The 27517-nt window shown below is 39.1% G+C and overlaps 1 protein-coding gene across 14 annotated transcripts in view; it reads left to right on the plus strand.

The window, feature by feature from the left end:
* Positions 1 to 17743, plus strand: part of MBNL3 (muscleblind like splicing regulator 3) — a 121103-nt gene extending 103360 nt beyond the window's left edge. For 9 of the 14 annotated variants that reach the window (XM_027533093.1, XM_027533096.1, XM_027533097.1 and 6 more), the window contains 5 exons: positions 3048 to 3210; positions 4662 to 4697; positions 7480 to 7574; positions 8479 to 8552; positions 10335 to 10424. In XM_027533093.1, the coding sequence (XP_027388894.1) occupies positions 3048 to 3210; positions 4662 to 4697; positions 7480 to 7574; positions 8479 to 8535 (351 nt within the window). In that variant the 3' untranslated portion in view covers positions 8536 to 8552; positions 10335 to 10424. Of the gene's footprint in view, positions 1 to 3047; positions 3211 to 4661; positions 4698 to 7479; positions 7575 to 8478; positions 8553 to 10334 lie in introns of all 14 variants that reach the window. The other 5 variants (XM_027533098.1, XM_027533103.1, XM_027533099.1 and 2 more) reach the window with 4 other exon arrangements.
* Positions 17744 to 27517: the final 9774 nt, after the last annotated feature.

A 27517-nucleotide genomic window follows, 5' to 3' on the forward strand; every position in this document is an offset into this window, starting at 1 on the left:
TCTCCTAGGATATAAACTGGAAAGGAAAGAACCTATTTATTCTAATTCACTAAAAGTGTCTAAAGGTAATTATTTAAAAGCTTTCCTAATGATTCTTACTGTGCTTTTTCTCCCATTTTTTAAGAAGGAGTAAATTATACAACTTAAGCAGTAAATTATTTTTGAGTGATTTTTACAGCCTAACTAACCTTAATATCCTGTGAGCCACCTAGATGGGCACTTTGCTGGTAATATCCTTAGTAACTTTCAAAAACAGAGGACTTGGAGGATGAGTTGGTAATTAAGTTCTGATTCCCAAAAGTTGATGATTTCAAGGCAGCAGCCAGGCAAGGCTTGAGGGGGAATTTCTATATGGTTGGGAGAAGAGACCTGACTATTGGGTTGCCATAGTAAGTAAATTTTGGAGAAAAGTTAGTTCTACTTAACTATGTAAGGTAGGAGGTAGAAAAAATACTTTCATAACACTATTGTATGATAGGCTGAAAAGTAGGAATTATGATTACTTAGGTTTGTCATAGCTGTCAATTATTTTGATAGGCTGTAAGCTATCCATTTCTTTTACATCCTGGACCTTTCCTCATGTAATACGGTATAACCCAAATAAGGGACAACATTCTGAGGAAAGCTCATTTTTCCTGGCTGTGGGAGAAAATCACCTCCATGACCCTGAAGCCCATGACAGAGATCTTTCCTTTTCATGAGAGAGATACATTTATTTTCAGGCATCCCTATTTATTAAGAAGGTTTTCTCATACTGAGTTAAAATCTACCTCACTTTAACTGGCACATACACTTATTTTATTACCAAAAAACGTCTATCCCTATTTCATAGGAACCTGATTCTCATGTCTTTTCTCTAAACCAAATGCCCCAAATTTCTCCAAACTTCTCTCACAGATGACAGCTCTGGGGCCACCGCACCAATGTTGGACTTGTCCCTCTTTCTCAGTAACCCTGCTCTCTCATAACTGAACCCACGACTTTGTGAAAGAGCTGAGCACCAACATAGAACACACTTATTTTCTCCCTTCATCTGGACAGCAGAATCTGTGAATGAATGTTAAAAAAAAAAAAAAAAAAGACTTCTTCACATTTTTTGTCTTAAATTCTTTTGAATGAGGGAGTTTTTAGCTATGAAAATAGGAAGGTATCCAGAATATCAATGCAGAATTTAAGCCTCCAATTGTTAGTTATTTCTGTTGGTGGCATAGAGAAAATACAGTTGGCTCCCTAAAAATAAAGGTTCTCATATGCATGGGATGCATGAGAAATGGCTTGCCTGTGCTTTGGTAAACCTGTCCCATGCTCAGTCATGGGACTTTCATATGTATGTGCCTATTTCTGATGATTTTGGTGTGTTTGGTAAGATATATATGTCAGTCCCAAATTTCCATGTAGAGTTAAATATACTATATAATAGGCCTTCAACTGATATTTTTGAACATCAATATAAAATGCCTTTCTGAGTCATCAGAGCAGAGTCTTCAAGGTAAAAGTTGCATTTACCCATAGGAATTTGTGTGAGATAAGATTAAACAAAGGGGGCTGCATGAAGAAGTTTAAACTTTCTGTATTGTAAGGATTCACAGTTGAAATGCTTTTTGAAAGGAGATTTTTTTTTTTACTCTGTTCTTGTTCATGCTCAGGTTGAAATCACTGAAAGCAACTTGTATGCATATAAAAGACTTGAAGACGTGCTATAAAGTTCCCAAATAAAAATAGAGATACTGTTAGGCCTTCTTTATCCACAGGAATAAGGAGGTCATGGCATGCCCTCTTTGGCATATGGAAGGCTAGGTACTCAGCATAAATGTGCCCATCTCCTTAAGAATTTAGAGCATACCCAGTTGTCAGCAGGACATGTTTTTAAAGTACTCTGCAGTTAGTAGAGGGAAAAATGTCAGGTCCAATTTCTCTAGTGAATCTGATCCAGGGGCAAGTTTGACTGAATATTATAAGCACAGTAGGATTTTAAAGAATTGTAGACATGAAAGGAAGATTTTAACACAGTAAGAGTAAAACCTCTTACCTTAAATTCAACCTTACAAGGTCTTAACAAAGCAAATGGTACATACCGAAATGCCCGGCGGGTCTCTAAATAAATGAGAATTGCGTACATTTTGCTAACTATGGTTTCTAGGTGAGGTGGATGGTGCAGGCGATTCATTCATTTGCTTTTTCCTTACACATTAGTTGGGAAATATACAGTTATAGGGTTTGGACCTGAAATCCTTATATAAATTGAATTTCGGAGCTACAGAATCAGACTCAGATCTACTGACATCTGTTTTTTTTCACCTATATGCCATTTATCTCCTTGATTTAGATCAGTTTGAACTGGCAAAAATCCCTTTCCTGTTAATAAGTTGCTTCTGCTAATCTCATTGTAATAGGTGAATAGATGAGCATCGCTTACATGTTAGTTTTATGTATTTTTCATTTTTGTTTTTTTCTTTTTGGTTGCACAGGGTCTTTGTTGCTGCGTGTGGGCTTTCTCTAGTTGTGGTGCACAGACTTCTCATTGCGGTGGCTTCTGTCGTGGCGGAGCACAGGCTCTAGGGTGCCCAGGGTCCAGTAATTGCAGTTCCTGGGCTCTAAAGCACAGGCTTTGTAGTTGTGATGCTGGGGTTTGTTGCTCCACAGGCATGTTGCATCAGGGATCGGAACTGTGTCTCTTGCACTGGCAGGCAGATTCTCCACCACTGACCCACCTGGGAAGCCTTCGATGTTAATTTTAAATGATTCTTTGCTGTCAACAGCATCCTGTCACATCTTGCCCACCTGATGAAGTCCTTTTCAACTTCACTCATTTGTCTAAATTAGTGAAGCTGAAAAACTTCTTCCACCCCCGATATGTTCATTTTCTATTTTGGACTGAGTATGTAGTCATATAGTGAACGACTTCATCTCTTTAGTTGGTTACCTTGCTCAATGGTGACCCTCGCAAAGGGTGCCCAGGCCAGACTTTATTTAACTGCTGCTTGCTTGGTCTGAGTACATATTTTACTTTCCTTGGTATTACTTATTAATCTATCCTTCCCTCACAGGGCCTACAGCCTGGTACACTGCAACTGATACCAAAGAGATCGGCACTTGAAAAGGTCAGTTGTGCCCCACCAGTCTTTAATCCCAATGTGTTCCACCGCCAACAGGCTCTGCCTAACGTGCCGATGCCGCAGCCACAGCCGCAGCCGCAGTTCATTCCTACAGGTGAGAATGGGGCTGGGCCCTGTAAGTTGAGTGGTGTTGTGAGTGAATACACTTTACACCAGCTTTCAAAGAAATGGTCAATGGGTATTTTGATTAGAAATAAAACAACGCAGTTATGCTCAGTCTGTTTGTATACAGAACCAACTGTTTTCCTGTGATTCCTGAAAATTAATGGTTTTGAAATCAAACTAGGAAATGCTATCAGCATTTTTCTTTTGAGCATTTCTTAATTTTTGCTTTTCATGTTTGATTCACTTGTTTCAGTCTTAAACTAATTCTTTGACTCTTAGGTATCACTTTCAAAGGCAATGGTCTGATCTCAAAAAAGTTTCTGAGCTTCAGCATTGCAAAAATAGGTAGTCTGTATGTCTTTGATATGCCAAAGATAGCTATAATAAAACTACCTTTAAATTTAGATTACAGAATAATACAGTGTATATATATATATATATATATATACACACACACAATATATATATACAGTATAATACAGTGTGTATTTATATAATACAATATAAAACAGGGAGTTTTAGCCTCTACTCTTAAATCAGTTAATATAAAATATATGGAAGTTTATCACATTTTCCTAATACTTTGCAGCGTATTCTATTACCTCCTATATTCAACTATATTTACTAGTATAACAGTTTTGTACAAAATTGAAAAGAAAAATTTAAGCCATAGTCTTTTAAAATAAACATCATATAATAGTATTATATGCCTGGACTTAAAGAAACCCATTGATTCACTGATATATTAATCAGTTAATTAATTTTGAAAGAAGCCATAAAAATCTTAACTTCTGTCTAGTTACTAACCTTAATAGTTCTTCATGATACCATTTAAAAACACAATTTTTAGCCTTTTTTGACCTGGATTTGGCTAATTTAAAACTCTAGATTTATAAGCAAAACTGTCAGAAGAATCCCTTTCCCCTTAATTTATGGCAAAATAAAACCTTGTCGGGTTGAGAGCCCCCCTTGATGAAAATCCTGTTCGCCGTATGTTCACAGTCAAGCCGTTGATCACTAGGGGGTGGGGGGACATAACAGTAGATTAGTGCCCTAAGTAGAACTTCCTGGCACCAGCTGCCAGGTCTTGGTGCATATTTTGAAAATCATATATGTAATAAATTAAAACTCTCCCTTTCATAATCAAAAGCACTTAGGCTATATTAGTCCAAAATAAATATACAACCAAGTTGAGCTAATGCCTTTAAAGAAAAAATTAACATTCATTTTTATACCTAAGAATCCAAGAATTACTCTGATCACCTGGGTTTGGGGTCTTAAGCCGTAATTATGAGCATGGGAGATTACTGGATATGCATGTGCTGGTTCATTAATATTGCTAAGAATATCATTCTAGTTAAAAATTATTTCTATCAATAAAGCTTTAATAATGAAATATCTCTTTTCTTTACTTTTCACGCTTTTCTGCATGGTGTCCAGGGCCAATACTGTGCATGGCACCCGCTTCAAGTGTTGGTAGGTTTTGTACAAAAATTCTCAACTTTTTCTAATCTGAAAAGAAAAGTGTTTTTTATTGTGACTGTGAAAGAAACAAGCAACTGGATGATATAGCTGAAAATTTTCTGAGTATTTTGGTTTTAATATGGTGCTGTCTGTTACATGTTTTTGTGAAATCACAGCAGTCGTACACTCTCAAGTTCTAGTTCATTGCTGCTGTGGTTGAATACTGACCTTGCCATTTCTGTATTTTCACACTAAAAATTGTAGCTAAAATATCTTGAAACATTTCCTTATCTAGCCAGAATGGGCAGTTTTAAGAAACTAAGAAATTGTAAAATATTTAAAATACTTCAAATGTATAATTTGTAAAGTACAACAAAACCATTCCTCCCAAAAAAGGTTACCCAAAAGATCAAAATCATTCAATATTTAGATGTTGCAAAAAAGCAAAACTAGAGCCTTCTGTAGTGTTTTGTAATGCTGTCTATAGTGTTCTAGGATGAAGTGCCATCTGCACAGAAACAAGGCACCACAAAATCATTTCAAAATGACTCTTTGGGGGTATGTGATTTTTAATAAACAGTAACACACAGAACGTTTAATTAGCCACCCATCCAATATGGTAGCCATCTCAAAACCATTCTGTGCATGCGTGTGTGCTAAGTCACTTCAGTCATGTCCAACTCTGTGACCCCATAGACTGTAGCCCACCAGGCTCCTCTGTCCATGGGAATTCTCCAGGCAAAAAGACTGGAGTGGGTTGCCATGCCCTCTTGCAGGGGATCTTTCCCACCCAGGGATCGAATCCATGTCTCTTAACCTCTACCTGCGTTGGCAGGCAGGTTCTTTACCACTAGCGCCACCTAGAAAGAAAACAAGGAAAGCGACTGGTTTGCCTCTCAGAACTCCGGGGGAGTTCACGGCTCCTGTCATTTCCATAGGCACCAGGAACAGACCAGGAGAAAATAGCCCTGTTCCATACAGGGAAGAATTACCCCACCTCACCCCACCATCTCATATCAATCCAGTTCCTTTTATCCTTTTCGAGAGTTTGCAACAGCTTGACCTGCATCTCATTGGTCAGCCAAAGTTGATGCAGAGTCAAGGGGTTTATCAAGATAAAGCAAAAACCTCAAGATGACAGCCACATAGTAGATGCACTCACTGACAGGTGAGGCCACTGTTATTAGTGATGCCCTGTCAGAATTAAAAACGTCTCCACTGATACTAACAGAAGCATTATATGCATATGATTAGGAGAACAGACTTTTGCAAGTTCATGAAATGTGTCTCCATCTACCCATTTTGTGCCTCTGCTCCCTTGTCCTTTTGCCTAAGAGCTTTGTGTAGGAATGCAAACTGCATGCTCCACTGGTACTGCTCCCTGTGCAATTGCTGTGCTCCTAAAGGGGAAACAAGAGTGTTTTTAGAACTCACATGTGCTACAATAAGGGATGGACTTCCCTGATGGCTCAGATGGTAAAGAATCTGCCTGCAGTGCAGGAGACCCGGGTTCAATCCCTGGATTGGGAAGATCCCCTGGAGGGGAGGGTATGACTACCCACTCCAGTATTCTTGCCTAGAGAATTTCCATGGACAGAGGAGTCTGGCAGGCTACAGTCCATGGGATCACAAACAGTCAGACGTAACTGAACGACTAACACTTTCACTTCACTTTTCACAATAAGGGGTGTTGATAGGTAGAGATAGATGGGCATGAGCAATTATTGCAGAGTTTCTGTTAATCACCACTTGGGGTACATTTATGGTTTCTATGACATTGCATACGTTGATTTTCCTCTCCCTAGGCCATTCACTTTCTCTGTCAACTTTCAGAAAATCTGAATTCAATCGATGTAGATGCAAAGTATTACATATGCCCACTTGCCATTCACACATTAATTCCTTGGTTGGCTTTGCAAAATGAGTTAGAAAAAAAGAAGAGCATCCAAGAAACTTTGAAAATGACATAGAAACTAGAAAAGGCAAAGAGAAATCCACCTGAAAAAAGTTGTTACTGCTGCTAGTCACTGTCGCTGTACTATTTGCAGTGAAGGCAAGATTTCATTGGATATTTACTATGAAGTTCCCCTTGGAAACTTGGGCTATTTATGAAACAATAAATAAGCAGCCTGAGTAGTTTCATAAGTAGCCCAAGTTTCCAAGGGCTTTGCCACAGATGTGCATAAAACCTGCACACATAGTCCACTGTATTCTTTGTATATGCTCTCTACCATATACCCACCAAACTATAATCTTTTTGTATGCAAATCAGGTAAGTATATTTATATGAAACTGTCCCTCTGCACCTACAAATCTAGTGACAGCACTCATGTCTGTCATGAGTTAATGAACCCAAATACCAATTTACAGTTCCATATTCCCATTGTGAATACACAACCAAGTTACTTTTCTGCTTGACTAGCTATTCATAGAGATAGCCTTGGTAAAAACAGATTTGTCCTAGGCACCCGTTGTAACCCCTTCTGAAAATTTGGCCCTTGAAGTCAACTACAGTGTGATTCTGTTCAAAAACTAACTATTGGTAAATGTTGAGAATGATTCCATTTTCCTTAATGGTAACTATAATTGGCTTTCCCCTTTTCTCTTTTTAAATTTTTCCCCCTTCCATGCTGTGTTGCTTTGCACTGACTGTGATTGCATGTTGCACCCTGGCGTATTCATCATGATGATGTCACATGGCTTGTTGCTGCGATACCTGCCACGCCCCATTCCATCGTTTATATCGTGGTTGCTCCACCCTCTCGTGTGTTGCTTCCATGATTCCTACTGAAAGTGCCCATGATGCACAGTGCTGCACCCACCACTATGTCTGCAGCACCACCACCTGCTACCAGCATTCCCTTCGTTGCAACAGCTCCAGGCAATCAGGTTTGGCCATTTATTTCACCTGTTTGGACCTAGCTAACTACAGTGTGTTGATAAGGCACAGTATATGCTTTGGGGATTGGTGAGAGATATTAGTCTTTCTTAAGCCATTCTTAGATTTAGAATTTTTCTTTTTCTGTATATTCTGGACAGATGTTCCTGCTTTGCTACACATCCTGAGATGAATCAGCAGAATAGGCTCTTTTAATTGGTTACAGATGTTACCCAATAGATTATATATACAGTTGTTGCTACTACACCAATCCTCAAATACATATACTAATTTTTTTTAATGTTTCCTCATTGGTTGAGAACAGAATTTACTTTACTACCATTTCTAGTTATTGCATTTGAACTTTTGCTTAGTACTGTCATCACCTTTGTCTTCAGGTCTACTGGAAAGAAAGATAACACATTTCTTTCCAAGGCACAGATATGCTTATCATGACCCAGTGATTACATGAGAAATTCCTTCTTATACATTAGATGTGTTTGTCATGTTTTAATTTTCATTTGCTTGAGGTTTTTACAGGCAGAGTCACAAGACAAATGATGAATTTGGGGGAAGTCTTGAAATTGTAAGGAGATACTTAAAATAATTATTGTGTAATATGATGGGTATTTCACCTTATTAAAATGGTAACCACACTTTAAGACTTTAAGTCCACTGTTGTTTTAAGTACAAGTTTGATAACCCTATAGGACACAGAGCATTAATTCATTGGGGAAACAAACCACATTCTAACCTGTGCTTTGCAACATTAACTATTACTGGATATGGTTAATATGTCAAAATTTTTCTATGAAATTGATTATGGTTTTTGATTACCATGTCCAAGCAGTGAACAAAATAAATGGAATTCTCTCAAGAAACTGTTTTAATCTAAAATCTTTTTTACTACTATAGATACCCCCATTATCAGTAGATGAACTGAATAACAGCATGTTTGTTACACAGATGTAGAAGTTCCCAGTAGAACAGTAAGTTTCTTTAAGTATTAATGTAATATTTGTAGGTTATATCTTTTATCTACGCAGTTGCATTTGCTAAAGAGTTTGGTAAATATTTTCATTAATAGACATTGCTTATCATTTTAGAGCTCAATTTAAGCATTCTAAATTTTCCACCTTGAATTGTGGAGAGCAAATATGCGATTTTTTAATATGAAAATGACAGCTGGTATTGTATTTTCCCAATGAACTTATAAATTCCTAAATGTTTTCCCATTATTCAAGGGGTATGACTGGTTAGCCAAAGACACAGATCGCTTCTGAATTTTAATCTTTTAACATTTTTCTAGCTTTGTTTTTTTTTTTTTCAATTGAAATAAAGCTAGGTAATTTTGTCACAATTTGATGAAGATGATTGTCTTAAAGATAGCAAGCAATGCACTTCTCCTGAGAATTAAAGAGCGCCTCCACATTCTGCCACTTTGTGTCGCTCCCCATGTAGGTCTAGCAGATTTGCTCCAGCTGTTTGCAATTTTCAGCAACTTAATTTAGCAATTTAATCATTATTTTCATTCAAATCATGACACCTTTTTTTGTGGTTTTTGTTGCTGTCTTCAGAGATTCCCCCCTTCACCTTTGATTTCCTATGCTTGGTCCAGAGCCTGGTCCAGAGCAACGCACTTAAATTGAGCAGTCCTTCACTTGGAACGAGTGACTTTGGAAGTCACTTAAGACTCTGAGGCATCTTAATTGATTATAGGGAGTTACTAAAAAAAAAAAAACAATACCCTGGTTCTGAATTGCATCCATTAGTCAGTGAAAGCTTGAAGTTTTCATCATGGGAGTGTCTGACTTGGTTGAAGCAGGCAACAGTGCCGATCTCTTGATGGACTGGTTCCCCAGAAGCTGACTAGCATTTGTTTCTTGCTGAGGACATGCAGGCCCAGAACACTAATGGTTCTGGACAGAGCATATAGACAACTGTACAGTACCCAAACAGGTCCCCTTAATCATAAGGAATGTTCTAAAAAGACATCTTGGCATATACAGAATAACTGAAGTAGCTGTATATTGTAGTCATCTTCAGAGGTATCGTTTGTTATAGTGGCAACTTGGGAATAGTACCAAATGTGAGAATAATAGGTTTTATAAACATTTGCCTGATTTTCATGGACTGCTTCACATCAAGGTAAACAAAAGTGGTCAAATACAGTTAAGTTTCCAACAGAACATGTTTGGGAATAGTGATTCCTTTTTGCTTGATTCCGTGAGAGAAGTTAGATTTGGCACACCATAATCATTGCAACATGTAACACATGTTGATCATTTTTCCAGAATGCAAAAATGTAATCTTGTAAAATACTGTGTACCCAGAATTCACACTTAGGCCATTCATGTGTAGGTCCAAAACATTCAGATCAAATAAAAGTTTGTTTAATACTTGCATATTTCAAAATGGAATCAAATATATTTTCTCAATATATGCTTGTTGGAGGAAGTGAATGGATGGGTCGATGTTCATCAAACAGTTTTGGCATTGTGCAGATAATACCTGAAACAGTTGAGTGCTTCTCTGATAACTTAAGGGCAACTGTCTACATTGGCATTCAGCGAGAACCATGGACTGTCATGGTATGTGACTCCTTAGTAAACATTCCCAACAGTTCAGTTTTCACAGATGTAGACTATGAAATTCAGGATGGGGAATATCTTGGCATATGGTTCACACACAGAACTAGAACAAAAACCAAATATCCTGACTCCTACCTCTATAACCATCCAATATTTCTCACTCTTTTTTTTCCATTTCAGTTGAAATTCTGAACAACAGAGTTACAGATTACCAGAATCTCTCCGTGAGGACCTCCACATGGCCTTTCTATATTCATTCACGTATGTCCTCTTCTACCAACACAACAATAAGCGTGGTGCAGTCAATATATTAAAACAAACATGCCAACCAACACATTCAGAGAAAAAATAAAGCATTAAACAAAGGAGATGTTAAAACACAAATGGAAAACAAATAACTACCATCTGTCTATCTTATTTGAATTACTATGTAAAACAGCATAACATTTTGTAATTTATCACGTGTTTCTCTGTGATTTCCCAGTAACTGTTATGCTGAGTGAATCTCTACAGTGGACTGTTGGCTTATTGTGCATTCTTGGTGGATAAATATTCCTCTGTTTTGAAGTGTTAACCTTACCAGTTTGTTTACACAGTAGTCTATTGGGCTGATTCAGAATGTAACACGTATGTCCAGTACCATTTTCCTCATTATTGTATCATATTGGATTGTTGTGTGTTGTTAGGTTTTTACATAGTATATAGTGTTTTACTGTAATGTGTGATGTTTGATTTTAACTAAAATGTTATCAATGGGAAACAGAAACACACGTGCTTGAAAAACATGACAGGTTAATATTGATATGCTCTCTCTTTAGAATATTTCTGTAGGTTTCTTGAGGCAGACATTTAAAAGGCCTCTCTTTTGAGTATATCTAAAACCTGTCCATAAACATGCATGTATATAATTTGTACCTGTAGATCTGACTTTGTATAGTACAGTCAACGTTACTAGATTTTTTTGTGAGAGAGGAAAATTACCTGAAAATAGCCGGGAACGTCTTAAAACATTAACCTGAATTTCACTTCTTAAGTAGCTTGCAAAAGCTACTTAAGGAAAATTCTGGATTTACCTTTAAATGGTTTTCTCAGCATTTAGACTATAAATTGTGTAAAGTGCCCATTACAGGTTTTGTGGCTCAAGAATCCTGTCTTCTAGGCTGAGTGTCTAAAACTGAGCGATTTGTAATCTTCAGCTGAAAAAGTGGTTCTTGGAAGCTTAAAGGTATTTTAATTACAGGTTATAAATTAAACAGAGAGAGGGGGGGCGTGGAGATAGTTTTTACATTTTGGAGGAAGTGTGTAAAAACCATTGCAATGTAACCTTTGATACAAGTGCCATTTTCCAAGTGGAAATGGCTCATGCTCTTTACACTACTCTTTGAATAACAAGGAAGATGCAATCTGGAAAAGTCAGTCAGGGTGAAGGAAAATTGGTTCCAAGTGAGGCCTTTCCTCCCCAAATGGACAGTCTTTTCTGTTGATCACAGTTGGAGACTTTGAGTATAGGCTTGGAGAAATGGCGGGGCTGGGGAGAGAGGGAGCCACTTGAAATTACTCTTCGATTCATTTAAACTTTCTTGAAAGGATGGCCACAGTTGTCTTTAGTTTCAGTTCAACTGAGTTTTCCATTTTGTTAAAACATTTCAGTGAAGGAGCAAGCACCTGGGATATATGTTATTAATACATTTTCGCCTTCCCAAACTTTATTAGCAACAGAATCTCTCATATCACAACCAAGCCTCTTTTTTGTTTCTTTGGATTTCTTTTTTTATATGTTTTGAAAATTGTAAGAGTTTGTAACACCCTTTAGGTGAAATGGAGTGGCTGCACTCCACAGAACTGACCTGAATTCACACTACTAATACTTTTGAAATAATTGAATAGCCAAGTAGAAGAGTAATTAATTCCTATGGTATGTCACATACCTCCTCCACCCCACTCAGTTATTAAAGTTACTATTATTGATCAGTGGTAGAACCACATGATAATTTGCATCGGTTTAGATAGATTTAGTATTTTCTAGTAAATATATGTTCCCTCACTGGAAAGCATAAAGTCATCAAATTTGTTGTATGTCCCAAGTTTACCATTCTCCTTCATGAAAATGACAAGCCAAGGGAAAATCAGGTTTTGGATACCTCAAGCCAGCCAGTAGTATTTGAAGCACAGACCAATGGAACTGGCAGAAACCTTTTCACCACCAGGGCATGTGACTTGTCCAGGACTGCCTAGCTACTTGGTAGAAGTTGGACCCAGAAATATCTCCAGACCCCGGTTGTTCCTCCATTTCATGTTGTCTGTGCTTCAGAACATTTGAGACTCCAGCCCCAAGCAGATCAATTTGGCTCAGAATACAAAAGAGCAAAATTAGCTCTTCAGTGGCTCATATCCTGTTGATCTTAATTACCAATTTGAATTGTGATCATCAGTGATTTCTAAGTGATCTTGCTTGTATTACACCATTGTCATCTGCTAACAGCATTGTCTGGAGTTAGAGAACAGGAGGCGTGTTGAATTTTACCTACTGGTCCTTTGAACCACTTAATTTCTATTTCCCAAAATCTTGACTCTGCACTCTAGCAATGTTACTTGTGTTTGGAGCTGAGTTTTATAAAACCTGTCCTCGGGCCTCTCCAGAAGGGCAGATTTGATCGAGGAAGGATGTATACTCTAGATGTATTCCTTAAAAGAGACAGAGACATCTTCAGTGTGATACAAAGTTTTTTGGGTCATTTGACGTTTTGATACAGCATACTGTCTCATTTTTTAAACTTCTGACAAGGATGTACATGAACAATAAACCTAGAGTACAGCTGTTTGCGTGTTGCCTTAAGCACTGGAAGACATGAATAGTGATGTGTTTTTGAGTAAGAGGTTCAGTGAGAGTTATTCAGGGTAGTGGTATTTTTGGTGCCACAGTTTTTTTATATTGTTGGCATTGTAAAAGTTGCTTTGTGAGTGAATTTAGAGAAAGAAAACTCAAATCACTAAGGTTCTGATGTGAAAGAATTTTGACAAAAATGCAATATTAAGATAGCACTCTTTAGCTGTGCAATGACTTATTCAAATGATCTTTATTCAAGAAAAGACAAGTGATAGACTATAAAGTTCTGGTGAAAAAGAGAAGTCACAAAACTAATCAGTGACTCTAAATGACAATTAGTAGATTAAGTGTATATATGTAAAATTCTAATCACTTGTGATTCTTAGTTAACATTTTATAAGCTTTGTAGTTTACAAGGGCCTCTTTTTTATTTATCCAAAATTATTCTTTTTGTCCCCTTCTCTCAGTCTCTTTCAAAAATACACAACTGTGCTGCAACTTGGAAAATAATCTAAATGTTTAAGAAGGTTTTAGTAATGTCAAATTTCCAAAAGCACTATGTGACCGTAACATACGTACGTTTTAAAGAGGGATTACAATTACATTTAAATGGATTCATAAAATCGCTATGTGAAGTATAGTATTTGCTTTTGCAGTTGGAGCATGATTCCTCAGCTAGCTGTTGCATTTCATTTCACTTGTCTAGAGTCTTTAATTTGTAGTTAATTGCAATGTGTAAAGCCATCTTCTGCCTACTCCATCAATCTTCTCCATCCATTCCTGAACACACTGAAGCACTTTGATCTTGCCGTAAGTGTTGTCCTATACCACTAGGCTGTGTTCACTAATGGGCAGCCTCAGCTCACCAGCTTTCCAATTTGGGCAAAGCAAGTACCTCCTCCCTACCATCAGCAGGAACCAAATAAAAATGAATCATTACAGCATGAATCTCTTTTTCATGATACGACCAAGAAGCACAGTGAGGTCCAATTAAGGACAACATTGGCATTAAATTTTGTTAAATAACGTATAGGGAAGGCCCATGTGCTACTTGGAACGTTATTTCAGCCTTCCGCCACTCCTTTAGAGAGTTTATGAGGATGCTCTTAGATAATGCAGCCACAGGTTTTCAGGTTATTTCAGTCTGTAGGGTAGGCTGTGATGCACAGAATGAATAGAAACTGGAATCTTCTTGCTTTGAATCTCTTTTGCATTTCACACATGTTTAAATAGAAATAGGTACATATGATTTCCCAATTCTGTTGAATAGATTTAGGAAGATGGTGGCCTCACTTTTTATTTTATCAGTGCCTGGCAAAGGCAATAGAATGAACACTAGGTAACAGAGTATCACAACTTTTTTTTGCAAGTTTAACTGATAGCACCTAATCCAACTGTAAATATAATTACAAATAAGGTTCTGAGCACCAACTCACTAATCGGTGCCATGTTTTCCTTTTTCTTGTTTTTAAAGTTTTTATTTTGTTCCTTTTTCATATCTTTAAGTAGTTCACGAATTTAATCTTGAAGGAGAGTTAGAGAAAATTTTAAGATTTTACTACGTGTATTCAACCCGCCTAGATAGATCTTCAACTGACACTGAAGCAAGGTGTAGAGTCTAGTTCATGACTATTTCTTACAGTTCACAATTTAAGAACAAAGTTAACTTTATATACAAATAATAATTTTTAACTAATTATATTTAGTTGTTGCTTCAGCAACAAACCTACAACATGGCTACCTTTAGACATTTTTGTGTGTGTGAAAATTTTACTTGTAAAACTGTGGCTTTTTTGACAGTGTAGCATGTAGCAGATACAACTCAAAGCGCAGATATAGATATGGTTGATTTTTCTTTTTAATCCCAAAGTTCCCTGTGAAAACTGAATTTGCGTCCTTCTGTGACTTTTTGAGCAAAAAGTTTACAACATGTGGATTCTAGATCAGGCTTTAGAGCTGATAGAATTTGTTGTGTGGATAGGGTTATTCCACAGTATTTAGACACAATTGTATTCATAATATGTCCTGATCTCTTTTTATGACCTTATTCAAAATTACTCAAGTGGCATAGCTGTAGCTACAAAAATTTTCTTACTCAAATCTATCCAAAGGAGGGTTAAAGAATGACAAAAGCGCAGATTACATTCATTCACGTTGGTGAACTCATTCATACAGATACTGTGGAATGACCCCATAACAGTGTTGAAGAGACATATGCTGCAGTTAACTGATGGTCTCAGTTAGGGTGCGAACGTGTGAGACACACCTTTTTTGCACTTATGTACATAGTTCATGAAAGTGACCCTTGGAGTTTTGTTTTTTTAATATAAGAAGTCTGTGATAATAGTGGAAAAGTTAGTAAGAGAGAGTTATTTCTAAGACTTTGAGAAGAAGGTGTTTTTTTTTTCCTACAAGACTTAACTAAAGCATGATGTTGCTTTCCTGTTGTGGAGGCTTTCTAGTTTGCTACAGCTCACCATAAGACAAGACTGGTGGCAGGTAACAGGTCAGCTTCAGCCAGTGGCACTAAACAAAAGTTCATGTACTTCACCTTTTAGCAAGATCGCTAGCAAAGATTGTTTTGTGAATTAATCCTCAAATGCACACACACAACCCCAGGCAGGTTTGTGGTGCTAAGGTCTTTTTTCAATGGTTACAAGCAGTGAAGTACCTTGTAAGCTGCAAGATGGATATTCCCATTCTGATCCAATTAGATTTCATCTTTCACAGAAAATGATCAATTGAGATATATTGGTTACATCAATTAATATATATTTATGTGACAATCAAATTGTTAACCCTGGCCACTATTTCCCCTTCAAGATCCAGAAGCCAAAACCAAATTGGCAACTATTGAAAGATATAATTTAACAGTTAAGTATGGCCAGCACAGAGCATTTGATCCCCTCCAACAAAGGGAAAAAAATGTTCCTGACACAATTTTATATTTACTTTATACCTGTTCAGTGGAAGCTATTTTCTGACTTAGCTTTAGCAGATTAGACAGTGCTTCACTGTGCCACTTCAGCCTCCTACTCTTTTAATGAAACAGAAGAGAACCAGCCAAAATCTTACATATTAATACACTGGAGCTAGAAAAGAATGTCAGACCATCTCTTTCAGCTCCCGCGTCACCTACAAATCACCATTTATCTTTTTGTTGCCTCCAGGCAATGAGGCTTAGAAAAAGGTCAAGATTAGAAAGGTTTAAGGATAGATCATCATACAGACTTTGAGTCCTTCCCATCTTGAGACCCGTTGCCCTTGCCCTGGAAAAGGAGCCCATCTTGGGGTTGACAGAGTTGGTGTTAGTATTGTTACTGATCTTGATAGTTCTCACTTACAGAGACATGAAAATAAGCCAAAGCCAGAAAGCAATCCAAGCCTTACAGTTGTCCAATAGCTCAGGGCCAGTTGGTCAGAAATTTGTTCCCCCCCACCCCCTACTTCAATCCATGATCACTTACAGCTAACAGCCTGACCATCTGATCAGCATTTCCATTGATGTAAAATGTAAGCATTCATTCATTTTGTAGTTACCACCAACGTATTTTCCCAGCTTAACCCATGTTCTTGTGTTAATATTTCCTTGTGAAAATATAAGCCACACGGATATATTTTCATAAGGTCAATAGAAATATAGTAAGATTTTAAGTTAGGCAGAATCAACTATAAAATAGTAAGAGTGAACCTAGAAGCATCACAAAAGATAATCAGTTCACCGATGGCATGTTGTACGTACTGACAGCCACCGGGTCACATTCTTTGGAGCTTAAACACAGTGCTGTCTTTTGAGTAAGTAAAATTAGAGGATAAAAGGACCTCTGTTAAACCCAGAAAAGGATTTAGTTTCGTTAATTCAGTTTCCACCCGCTACACTTCTTCCCTGGAAGAGAACTACCCATCAACACCCCAAAGCAGGATTATCCCAGAGGCATTTTCTCTTTAACCATCCTCAATTATAGCATACTTAGGAAATGTATCACTGTGAAATAAATCAAGCTGCATCGTATTACTTTAGTTGTTTTAAGAAAAAACCTCTATAAAATAACCCAACTTTAAGCAGTCCTCTTTCCCCACACACAACCTAAGCATTTATCTGTCATAGAACTGCATGATTACAAAGCTTTATTTCTGTATACAGATGCTATTTGTTAATGATGGAAACCAAATTATTTTGTTGCTGTGTCTTTTGTCTCTAGCAGTTGAGAGAATTATTATGACTAGTATATCATTGGATTTGAGGGTTGCCATTGTCAAAATCAATTTTCTTGTATTACTGTAGTTGCATTAATTATTAGAAAATGAACCATTCGTTACATGCACCAAAATTACAATAATTTAAATAAGACTTTTAAAAGATGCTCCTAAATATATTCTTTTTTAAGATGCTAACTATGCATTCATATAACAGCAGTCCGGTATAATGTAGAAAATGGAAGCACATATTTTGGACAGAAAAATGCCAATTTACATACAATATAAAATTATTAACCCTGTGCAACAATTATAGATTTAAATAATGGTCATAATATTTAATAAGTATAGACTGTTCCCATAATATTTTGCCTCCAAAATGCAATAGCTCATTTCCTCAACTGCTATCAGTAGGTCAGATGCTTTGATTTTCTTGTTTTTGTTTTTCCAAGTTATAGTGCTATACTGCTTGTTTGTGTTTAGAAGTGTGCATTATGCGATTCATTTTAGTATGCTATTTCCATGTTGTTTATTTTTTGTTCTTTTAATAAAACGTGTAAATTTCCTGGTTTTGTCTTTTTTATGAATCCATATTCACACATTAGGAGTTCACTTAAAAGCTATTTGTCTTCGAGTATATTAATCTTAATATTTGGTAATTCTAATGTAAAATTTGATTTGGTTTAATGCTATATTTCATACATAGAATAAATTTATTTCTAAATATATACCTTCAGTATTTTGAATTATATAGCTAATACATCCAGTGTATTATATTATTCTTATAATATTGAGATCACTACCACAAGAAAGACACACTTAGATTTTAGCAAAAGAATGCTAAACATTGTGAGATAGTGCTCACTGGTTTCTATTGTGCTTCAGAAATTCCGAGGCATATTCTAAAATATATTATTATTAGGAGTTTGTATTTTCCTGTTATTGATTTCTATCCTTTATCTTGAGTGTCATGAATGAAACCAGTGTCATTCATTTTATTCTTTTCAAGATGGGCATCACTGGTTTCACAACACCAGGATGGATGACTTTCCTTTTAAATGTTTTCTCTCACTTCAAATTGGCTTTCTCCAACCAATGGCACAGGAATGAAAGGATAATCAGTTTTGTTCTTTAAGGAAAGCAAAATGTAACTTGGTAACACTTTATTTAGTCAGATTTCTGAATACTTAAAACACTAATCAGGAACTTCTCCACTGTCCAGTAGTTGGCTTATAGAAAACTGAGGTGAAGAGACTTTGGATAAGAGGTTGTGACAGAGTGAAAAAGCCCCTGATGCTGGGAAAGATTGAAGGCAAAAGGAGAAGGGGGTGGCAGAGGATGAGATGGTTAGATAGCATCACTGACTCAATGGACATGAACTTAAGCAAACTCCAGGAGATAGTGGAGAACAGGGAACCCTGGGATGCTGTAGTCCATGGGGTCACAGAGAGTCGGACACGACTGAGCAACTGAACAACAAAGTATTATTCACACATCTAGGACAATGAAAAGGGCCAGAAAGGAGGCTGCATTCTTTTCCAGTATCAGCTGAGTCATACAGAGCTACTAGCTTCCTGGCCCCTTGTGCCCTGCTAGACTATTTCTCAGTGTGGTTCCCACTGCAGCATTTCTTGATAAGCTGACTTTGAGCCCTTTGATGTGTTTGATATGTTTCTGTGACTGATAATTCCACACTAAAACCAGTTCAGTATATAGACATTTACAAGAGGTCTTTGGCCTCTAAATAATTCAGCTAATGTCTCTCTCTTTGAAGCTGCTGAATGATAACAGCAAGAATTCAGGGCAGGCATTCTCGACTGTCATCAAAATGGAGTTTCTACCAGGCAGAGGGAAGTTGACCCAGGGGCAAAACCAGGTGTTAACTGAGTTTACCTTGGCATTTGCCGACCATTTCCACAACATCCTTTTAAGTCCCTCCTTTTCTCATCCCCTGGCCTTCCAGAAGCCCCAAGATAGCAACTTATCAGGCCTGCTTCCCCAGATATGGGTTTTTTTTTCCCATTAGAACTTTCCTATTGGTTATCTCAGGCTATGGACAGCAGCTCATCACTGAGATCTAAGAGACAAAACACACTAAGGTGTTAGCAGCCGTGCTTAATGTGCGGCCCCTCCTGGGAGTGTTTATATTTTAAAAGGCATGACTCTGGTGGTCAAGTATCAGAGGCCACATGCACGGATGAGGGAGAAACGCTTTACTGAAGCAAAACCCTGGGCACTTGAATCACAATATTTAACCAGCAACCAAATTGCTATGGATGGGCGGTACAGCCATTCACTACCTCAAGAAGGCCAAAAAAGGCAGACTCCTGTAATTTTCTCATGGTCAGGAAAGTTCTGATATAATAATGAGTCTAAAATACTGACTTGATACTGGATATCCCCAAATTCCACAGACCTGAATCCACCCTCATGGTCCACTTTGGTAGTAAAGAGCATAACAGAGTGATAGGCCTTACAAGTGATGACATTTCTGGAGTAGCCTCATGCCTGTACTTGTTAATCTCCAACAGATGGATGCACATACTTGGCCTTTTTACTTGACGCTTTCCTGTACTAGAAGTGTCCGTTTAACCGAGCCCTCCCAGATTCTTCTCTGTGTCTGGACTCTCCCGTCAACAGGAGGACAGTAGGAGTCTGGGGAACAAAAGCCGACAGCTCCACTGATAGAAAGGATAGCCACCCTGACAGAAGGGTGAGGTTTGTGAGAGGAACAGGAGATTTGATTTCTGTCCTCTCAAACAGATGCTCCATTCCAAAGTGCATGCTGAAACCTGGATAAGAAGGAAGTTCTGGTCAGCCCAGCATTTTTCTGTTTTTCCTGTTAACAGTGCAGTGCAGAGGCAGGCAGGACACCCGGGCAAAGCAGATGCAAGAAAAAGCAGAGTTTTGCTTTTTCACCCTATAAGTGAGGTTTCACCCTATAAGTGATTTAGCACACCGCCCAGCATGTATGTCTGAGTGCAAAGAGAAAATCTGGTGGAAAATCATTGAATAACTGGATGCATAGCAGTAAGCAGTAGTAACAGCACCTGTTAAAGCAGATAGCCTGTACATGAGCTGGACCTGAGAATGCAGAAGGAACCTGAGGTATCTCTGCATTCTCCATGCTTCTAGAGACATTAATGGCTACAGGAAATGATGGTCAACCCATGGAGAATCAAGAAGTGGGTGGGGGTTGAGACTTTGCCTTTTGCCTTTGTGACCTGAAGAGGTGAATAATTCTTTGGGGAAACTGGTAGTTAAGGGAGAATCATATGTGTATTAACTATATATAGTAAGTGGTTATTGCTGTGCCTTTGTTAACTGTTTAATAAATGTATATGGAGTTCATTCACAGTGTTTTGACTCTTCTCAATTTCTGTTTACAAAGTCCCAGGTGAAAGAAATCCATTTAATGGGTTGTTTTAATAGGAAAGCCTGAACTCACATGGATCCAAGGAGTCAATGGTCACAATCAGGGGCTTCCCAGTAGGGGCTGCCAATAAATGAGGCATCTGAGCTAACCGGCACACCTCAGTGCGGCTGGTTTACAGGACCTCCCTAAATATCAAGCAAGTGTTTATCATAAACCAAGCACCAGCCAATGGTAGACATCCCTGCAATATAAGCAAGCCCCTTCTCCTGATGGGAATCACCAGAGATAGTCTAGAATCTGAAGATACTGAGGACCTCAAGAGCCACTGGGTGGAGGCTGTGGGGCCAGAGGAGCTCCCAAACTATAGAGGAAAAACAGCCAAGGAGCGTCAGACATGCAGCTACATTCACTATTGTCCACTACTCTCTATATCCTGGAATGCAGATATTGGTAGGGGGCTTAGGGAAAGGTCCGTCCAAGAATAATCTTTGGGTGATATACACTAAGATTGTGTCCACATGCGGTGCTATGTCACTACATGCTTCTCCCTTCCAACCCACCACATACACTACTGCCAGGGTCATTTTTCTGAGGTAGAACATTACTTCATTTCCCGGATTAGTTCTTCCATAGCTCCTTCCTGTCTAGAATAACACTGATCTGCTCACATAGCCCACTTGTGCTCTGGCCTTAGGCTCGCCCTCTCACTTCCTGTCTCACCCACCTTCTGAAACCTGAACACTCCAAACAAGCCAAACCCCTGGTGAAAGTGAAGTCGCTTGGTTGTGTCCGACTCTTTGCGACCCCATGGAACCCACCAGGCTCCTCCATCCGTAGGATGTTCCAGGCAAGAATACTGGAGTGAGTTGCCATTTCCTTCTCCAGGGGATCCTCCCAACCCAGGGATCAAACCCAGGTTTCCCAGATTGCAGGCAGACTTACAAGCTGAGCCACCAGGGAATCCCCAGACCCCTGGTGGGGAAATTGAAAAAAATGAGATCTTCCAGCCCCCAAATCCTCTCCACAAAAATAGTCATGAAGAAAAACATGTTTATTATTGAATAAACATTAAAGCAGAATGGGATGAGCATCAGAGGCAACCCACTATGTGACTGCAGAGACAGAAAGGAATCTTGCCCCTCTTTTGCGGTCAAACAGAACCAATGCCATACGTGTTTTCAGGATACACCATAACTAATCCTCAATTAAGAGCACTTGTGGTCATTCAGACTCTGTCCTAGCTTTCTCATCTACTGGGGAGACCACCTATGTAGACTGTATCGCTTGGAGAAACAAACTTAACATATCTTTACCACAGGAGATACTTTTGCAAATTGGAGCAAGGTGCTCAGAGAAGTTAGACTCCTAGACTCCTACAGCAACTGAGAGATGGGGCTATACTTCCCTTGATATTTGCATTTCAAAGAGAGAGTTCCCAGGTCCTCCAAGTAATATTCCAGAGCTGTGAGACCTTTGAGAGGCTTCTTTAGCCATTTAAAAGATTTACATTCATTTGAAAGGGACAGGGAATGAAATTTGGAAACACATGGGAGAAGTGGGGAGAAAGTTTCCTCCCTTATTCTCAACCAGGAGAATTAAGGGTCTCATTTTTAATCTGCATTTGCCTTACACCACTCACTGTTTCACACACCCCATCGGTTCCCATATCTTTGTGCTATTTTTCTATTTGGAAGACCTTCCCTTCTGCTTTCTCCCCTTCTTTGCACTCATTATTCAAGGTATATATTAACTACCGCCTCTTCCTTGAGGTCTTCTTTGGCCTTGCTAGATATTGAGATGCAGCTACTACAGATGGGCCCTGACCTACAATTTTTTGATTTTGCAATGCCAGTCAGCTGGGTGATCACGAGAGTAAACATCCAAAACACAACCATTCTGTTTTTCAGCTTTAGCACAGAATTCAAGAAATTACATGAGGCAGTTCACACTGTATTGTAAAATAAGTTTTGTGTTAGGTAAATGGGCCCAACTGCTGCTTAATATAAGTGTTCTCAACACATTTACCAATCTCAGTTCCTTTCAGTTCAGTCACTCAGTCGTGTCTGACTCTCTGCAACCCCATGCACTGCAGCACGCCAGGCATCCTTGTCCATCACCAACTCCTGAATTTACTCAAACTCATGTCCATTGAGTCGGTGATGCCATCCAACCATCTCATCCTCTGTCGTCCCCTTCTCCTCCCTCCTTCAATCTTTCCCAGCATCAGGGTCTTTTCAAATGAGTCAGTCCTTCGCATCAGGTGGCCAAAGTATTGGAGTTTCAGCTTTAGCATCAGTCCTTCCAATGAACACCCAGGACTGATTTCCTTTAGGATGGACTAGTTGGATCTCCTTGCAGTCCAAGGGACTCTCAAGAGTCTTCTCCAACACCACAGTTCAAAAGCATCAATTTTCTGGCGCTCAGCTTTCTTTATAGTCCAACTCTTACATCCATACATGACTATTGGGAAAGCCATAGCTCTGACTAGATGGACCTTTGCTGACAAAGTAATGTCTCTGCTTTTTAATATGCTGTCTAGGTTGGTCATAACTTTTCTTCCAAAGAGCAAGCACCTTTTAATTTCATGGCTGCAGTCACCATCTGCAGTGATTTTGGAGCCAAAAAAAAAAAAATGAAGTCTGTCACTGTTTCCACTATTTCCCCATCTATTTGCCATGAAGTGATGGGACCAGATGCCATGATCTTCGTTTTCTGAATGTTGAGTTTTAAGCCAACTTTTTCACTCTCCTCTTTCACTTTCATCAAGGGGCTCTTTAGTTCTTCTTCACTTTCTGCCATAAGGATGGTGTCATCTGCATATCTGAGGTTATTGATATTTCTCCTAGCAGTCTTGATTCCAGCTTGTGCTTCTTACAGCCCAGCATTTCTCATGATGTGCTCTGCATATAAGTTAAATAAGCAGGGTGACAATATACAGCCTTGACATACTCCTTTCCCTATTTGGAACCAGTCTATTGTTCCATGTCCAGTTCTAATGGTTGCTTCTTGACCTACATACAGATTTCTCAAGAGGCGAGTCAGGTGGTCTGGTATTCCCATCTCTATAAGAATTTTCCACAGTTTGTTGTGATCCACACAGGCAAAGGCTTCAGCATAGTCAATAGAGCCGAAGCAGATGTTCTTCTGGAACTCTCTTGCATTTTTGATGATCCAGTGGATGTCGGCAATTGGATCTCTGGTTCCTCTGCCTTTTCTAAATCAAGCTGAACATCTGGAAGTTCATGGTTCACGTACTATTGAAGCCTGGCTTGGAGAATTTTGAGCATTACTTTACTAGCATGTCGGAGAAGGCAATGGCACCCCACTCCAGTACTCTTGCTGGAAAATCCCATGGGTAGAGGAGCCTGGTAGGCTGCAGTCTGTGGGGTCGCAAAGAGTCAGACACGACTGAAGCGACTTAGCAGCAGCAGTTACTAGCATGTGAAAGAAAGTGAAAGTGAAGTCGTTCGGTCGTGTCTGACTCTTTGCGACCCCATGGACTGTAGCCCACCAGGCTCCTCTGTCCATGGGATTTTCCAGGCAAGAGTACTGGAGTGGGTAGCCATTTCCTTCTCCAGGAGATCTTCCCGACCCAGGGATCAAACCCGGGTCTCCCACCAGGGAAGTCCACTAGCATGTGAGATGAGTGCAACTGTGCAGTAGTTTGAGCATTCTTTGGCATTGCCTTTCTTTGGGATTGGAATGAAAACTGACTTTTTTCAGTCCAGTGGCCACTGCTGAGTTTTCCAAATTTGCGGGCATATTGACTGCAGCACTCTCACAGCATCATCTTCTAGGATTTGAAATAGCTCAACTGGAATTCCATCACCTCCACTAGTTTTTTGTTTTGTTTTGTTTACCAACATAGACAGCATATTAAAAAGCAGAGACAGGAGTTTGCCAACAAAGGTCCATCTAGTCAAAGCTATATTTTTTCCAGTAGTCATGTATGGATGTGAGAGTTGGACTGTGAAGAGGGCTGAGTGCCGAAGAATTGGTGCTTTTGAACTGTGGTGTTGGAGAAGATTCTTAAGAGTCCCTTGGGCTGCAAGGAGATCAAACCAGTCCAGCCTAAAGGAGATCAGTCCTGGGTGTTCAATGGTAGACCTGATGCTGAAGCTGAAGCTTCAATATTCTGGCCACCTGATGCAAAGAACTGACTCATTTGAAAAGACCCTGATGCTGGGAAAGATTGAAGGTGGGAAGAGAAGGGGACGACAAAGGATGAGATGGTTGGATGGCATCACGGACTCAATGGGCATGAGTTTCAGTGAGCTCTGGGAGTTGGTGATAGGCAGGGAAGCCTGGCGTGCTGCAGTCCACGGGGTTGCAAAGAGTTGGACACGACTGAGTGAATGAACTGAACTGAGGCTAAGCTTCAATGTTCTGTGGGCTTGATGTTTCAAATGCATTTTCAACTTCCAATGGGTTTATGGGGATGTAATTCCATTGTAAATGATGGAAGATCTATATTTAGTTTTTATCAGATAATCTTCAAGTTCAGGAGCCACTTCCCCTACAGGGCTTCTAACATTCCTCCTACATTAAATGGAGCCTCGCAAGGGCAATAACTAGGTAGGTCTAGTTGATCTTGTTATCCTTTATAATGTCTTGTACAGTAGCCATACAGTCAATGCACAATAGATTTTTGGAAAAATAGAAAACTAAGAAATCAGGCATTTTATTGTAAAGAATAAAACGTCATTCAAATAAAAGGGATTTGTGCAATGATGCAGGGAAATTTCACAAACTCCAACTACAGGAAGAACAACTAGGACTCATGGAACTGGGAAGTTATCAGGTAGCTTGTTTCTCCTCTCTCTGTTTCTTTGCCTGACTGCCTGTCTCTCTTCAGCCTCCTGCTTCTCTCTGCAAATCAGCTTTCTCTGCTAACTTATTATCAGCACTTGGTTGCTTGATCAGGGTTACTTCCAGAATGGCAGTCTTATCCTTAGAGTCTCTATCAGTGATAGCCTGTAGTGGAAAGAAAGTGTGTAAAACATATATTACTGAGACCCATTCAACAAGCTCTGATTCAGTAGCCAGGGGAAGAGGTATGAGATTTTACATTTCTAACAAGTTCTCAAATGATTCCGATAATCTGGGGATGCAATTTGAGAATGATGGATCTATCTGACCTTTAAGTTCGGTTCCCCATGAAACAAAGTCATGGGGCCCCAGTGCCTGATTCTCATGAGAGATCATTTCAACAGTGGGTCAAATGTTTATCCCTATAACATTCAGCTGTGGACAAAGTTTGAAGTCACATGGTATATAGAAAAGGTTGCCTTTTTTGAGGCTGTGGACTGGGAAGCTTTTCAACACAGGTGGATCTCTGGTAGAGTCATTCCCATAAGAATTTCCACACTGAACTGGATTCTTGGTCTATGCAGTTCATTTCTCCATAGCCAATAGAGCCAGTAAGAACATAATGACCATCTATTGGGCATATCCAGCCCATCAAGGTAAATAAAATCTTTATATCCAGCCCTAAATCATAATCTTCCATCTTAAATATGCTGCTTCTCCATCCAGTGGTCCAAGCAGGAAACCTGGGAATCACTTTTGACTCCTCCTCCCCATCCTCTATCTTTTTTAAAATTAAATTTATTTATTTTAATTAGAGGCTAATTACTTTACAATATTGTATTGGTTTTGCCGTACATCAATATGAATCCACCACGGGTGTACACATGTTACCAATCCTGATCCCCCCTCCCACCTCCCTCCCCATACCATCCCTCTGGGTCATCCCAGTGCACCAGCCACAAGCTTCCTGTATCCTGCATTGAACCTGGACTGGCGATTCGTTTCTTATGTGATATTATACATGTTTCAATGCCATTCTTCCAAATCATCCCCCCACTCCCTCTCCCACAGAGTCCAAAAGACTGTTCTATACATCTGTGTCTCTTTTGCTGTCTCCCACATCACTCATTATCAGAGAAATGCAAATCAAAACCACTATGAGGTACCACTTCACGCCAGTCAGAATGGCTGTGACCCAGAAGTTTACAAGCAATAAATGCTGGAGAGGATGTAGAGAAAAGGGAACCCTATTACACTGTTGGTGGGAATGCAAACTAGTACAGCCACTATGGAGAACAGTGTGGAGATTCCTTAAAAAACTGGAATTAGAACTGCCTTATGATCCAGCAATCCCACTGCTGGGCATACACATTGAGGAAACAAGAAGGGAAAGAGACACGTGTACCCCAATGTTCATCGCAGCACTGTTTATAATAGCCAGGACATGGAAGCAACCTAGATGTCCATCAGCAGATGAATGGATAAGAAAGCTGTGGTACATATACACAATGGAGTATTACTCAGCCATTAAAAAGAATACATTTGAGTCAGTTCTAATGAGGTGGATGAAACTGGAGCCGATTATACAGAGTGAAGTAAACTAGAAAGACAAACACCAATACAGTATACTAACGCATATATATGGAATTTAGAAAGATGGTAACGATAACCCATCCTCTATCTTTAATCTATCAAGTCCCATCAGTTCTATCTCCTAGTTATATTCTCTATCCCTGCTATACCTGGTTGACACTTTGCCTCTGGTGCTGTTTTCCTCCAACCTGTTCTTCACATGACTGTCACCATGATCTATCTAAAACACTTTCCCAGCAGTCTCTTAGCTCTCGAGACAGCTGTGTTGGACCTGGGGAAGCTAAAGCCTGGGCTTGTCATCTCCAGCAACATGCAGCTGCAAGTATACCTACCTCAGAATGCCATACAAAACTCATCACGCTATGTATACCATGATATAATATGAAAAAAGATCGGGAAGATTTGATCTAACATGCAAGTTTCACTATGTAACTCCTCTGTTTAAAATTCTTGAATGACTCCCCAGAGCTCTCAGGATAAATCATAAATATACCTTATAACAGCTTATAACATCTGGCATGATCCAATCCCTGTCTAGCTCTCCAGCCTCATCTCTTGTCC

The sequence above is a fragment of the Bos indicus x Bos taurus genome, chromosome X (assembly GCF_003369695.1).
Source record: "Bos indicus x Bos taurus breed Angus x Brahman F1 hybrid chromosome X, Bos_hybrid_MaternalHap_v2.0, whole genome shotgun sequence".
Taxonomy (NCBI): domain Eukaryota; kingdom Metazoa; phylum Chordata; class Mammalia; order Artiodactyla; family Bovidae; genus Bos; species Bos indicus x Bos taurus.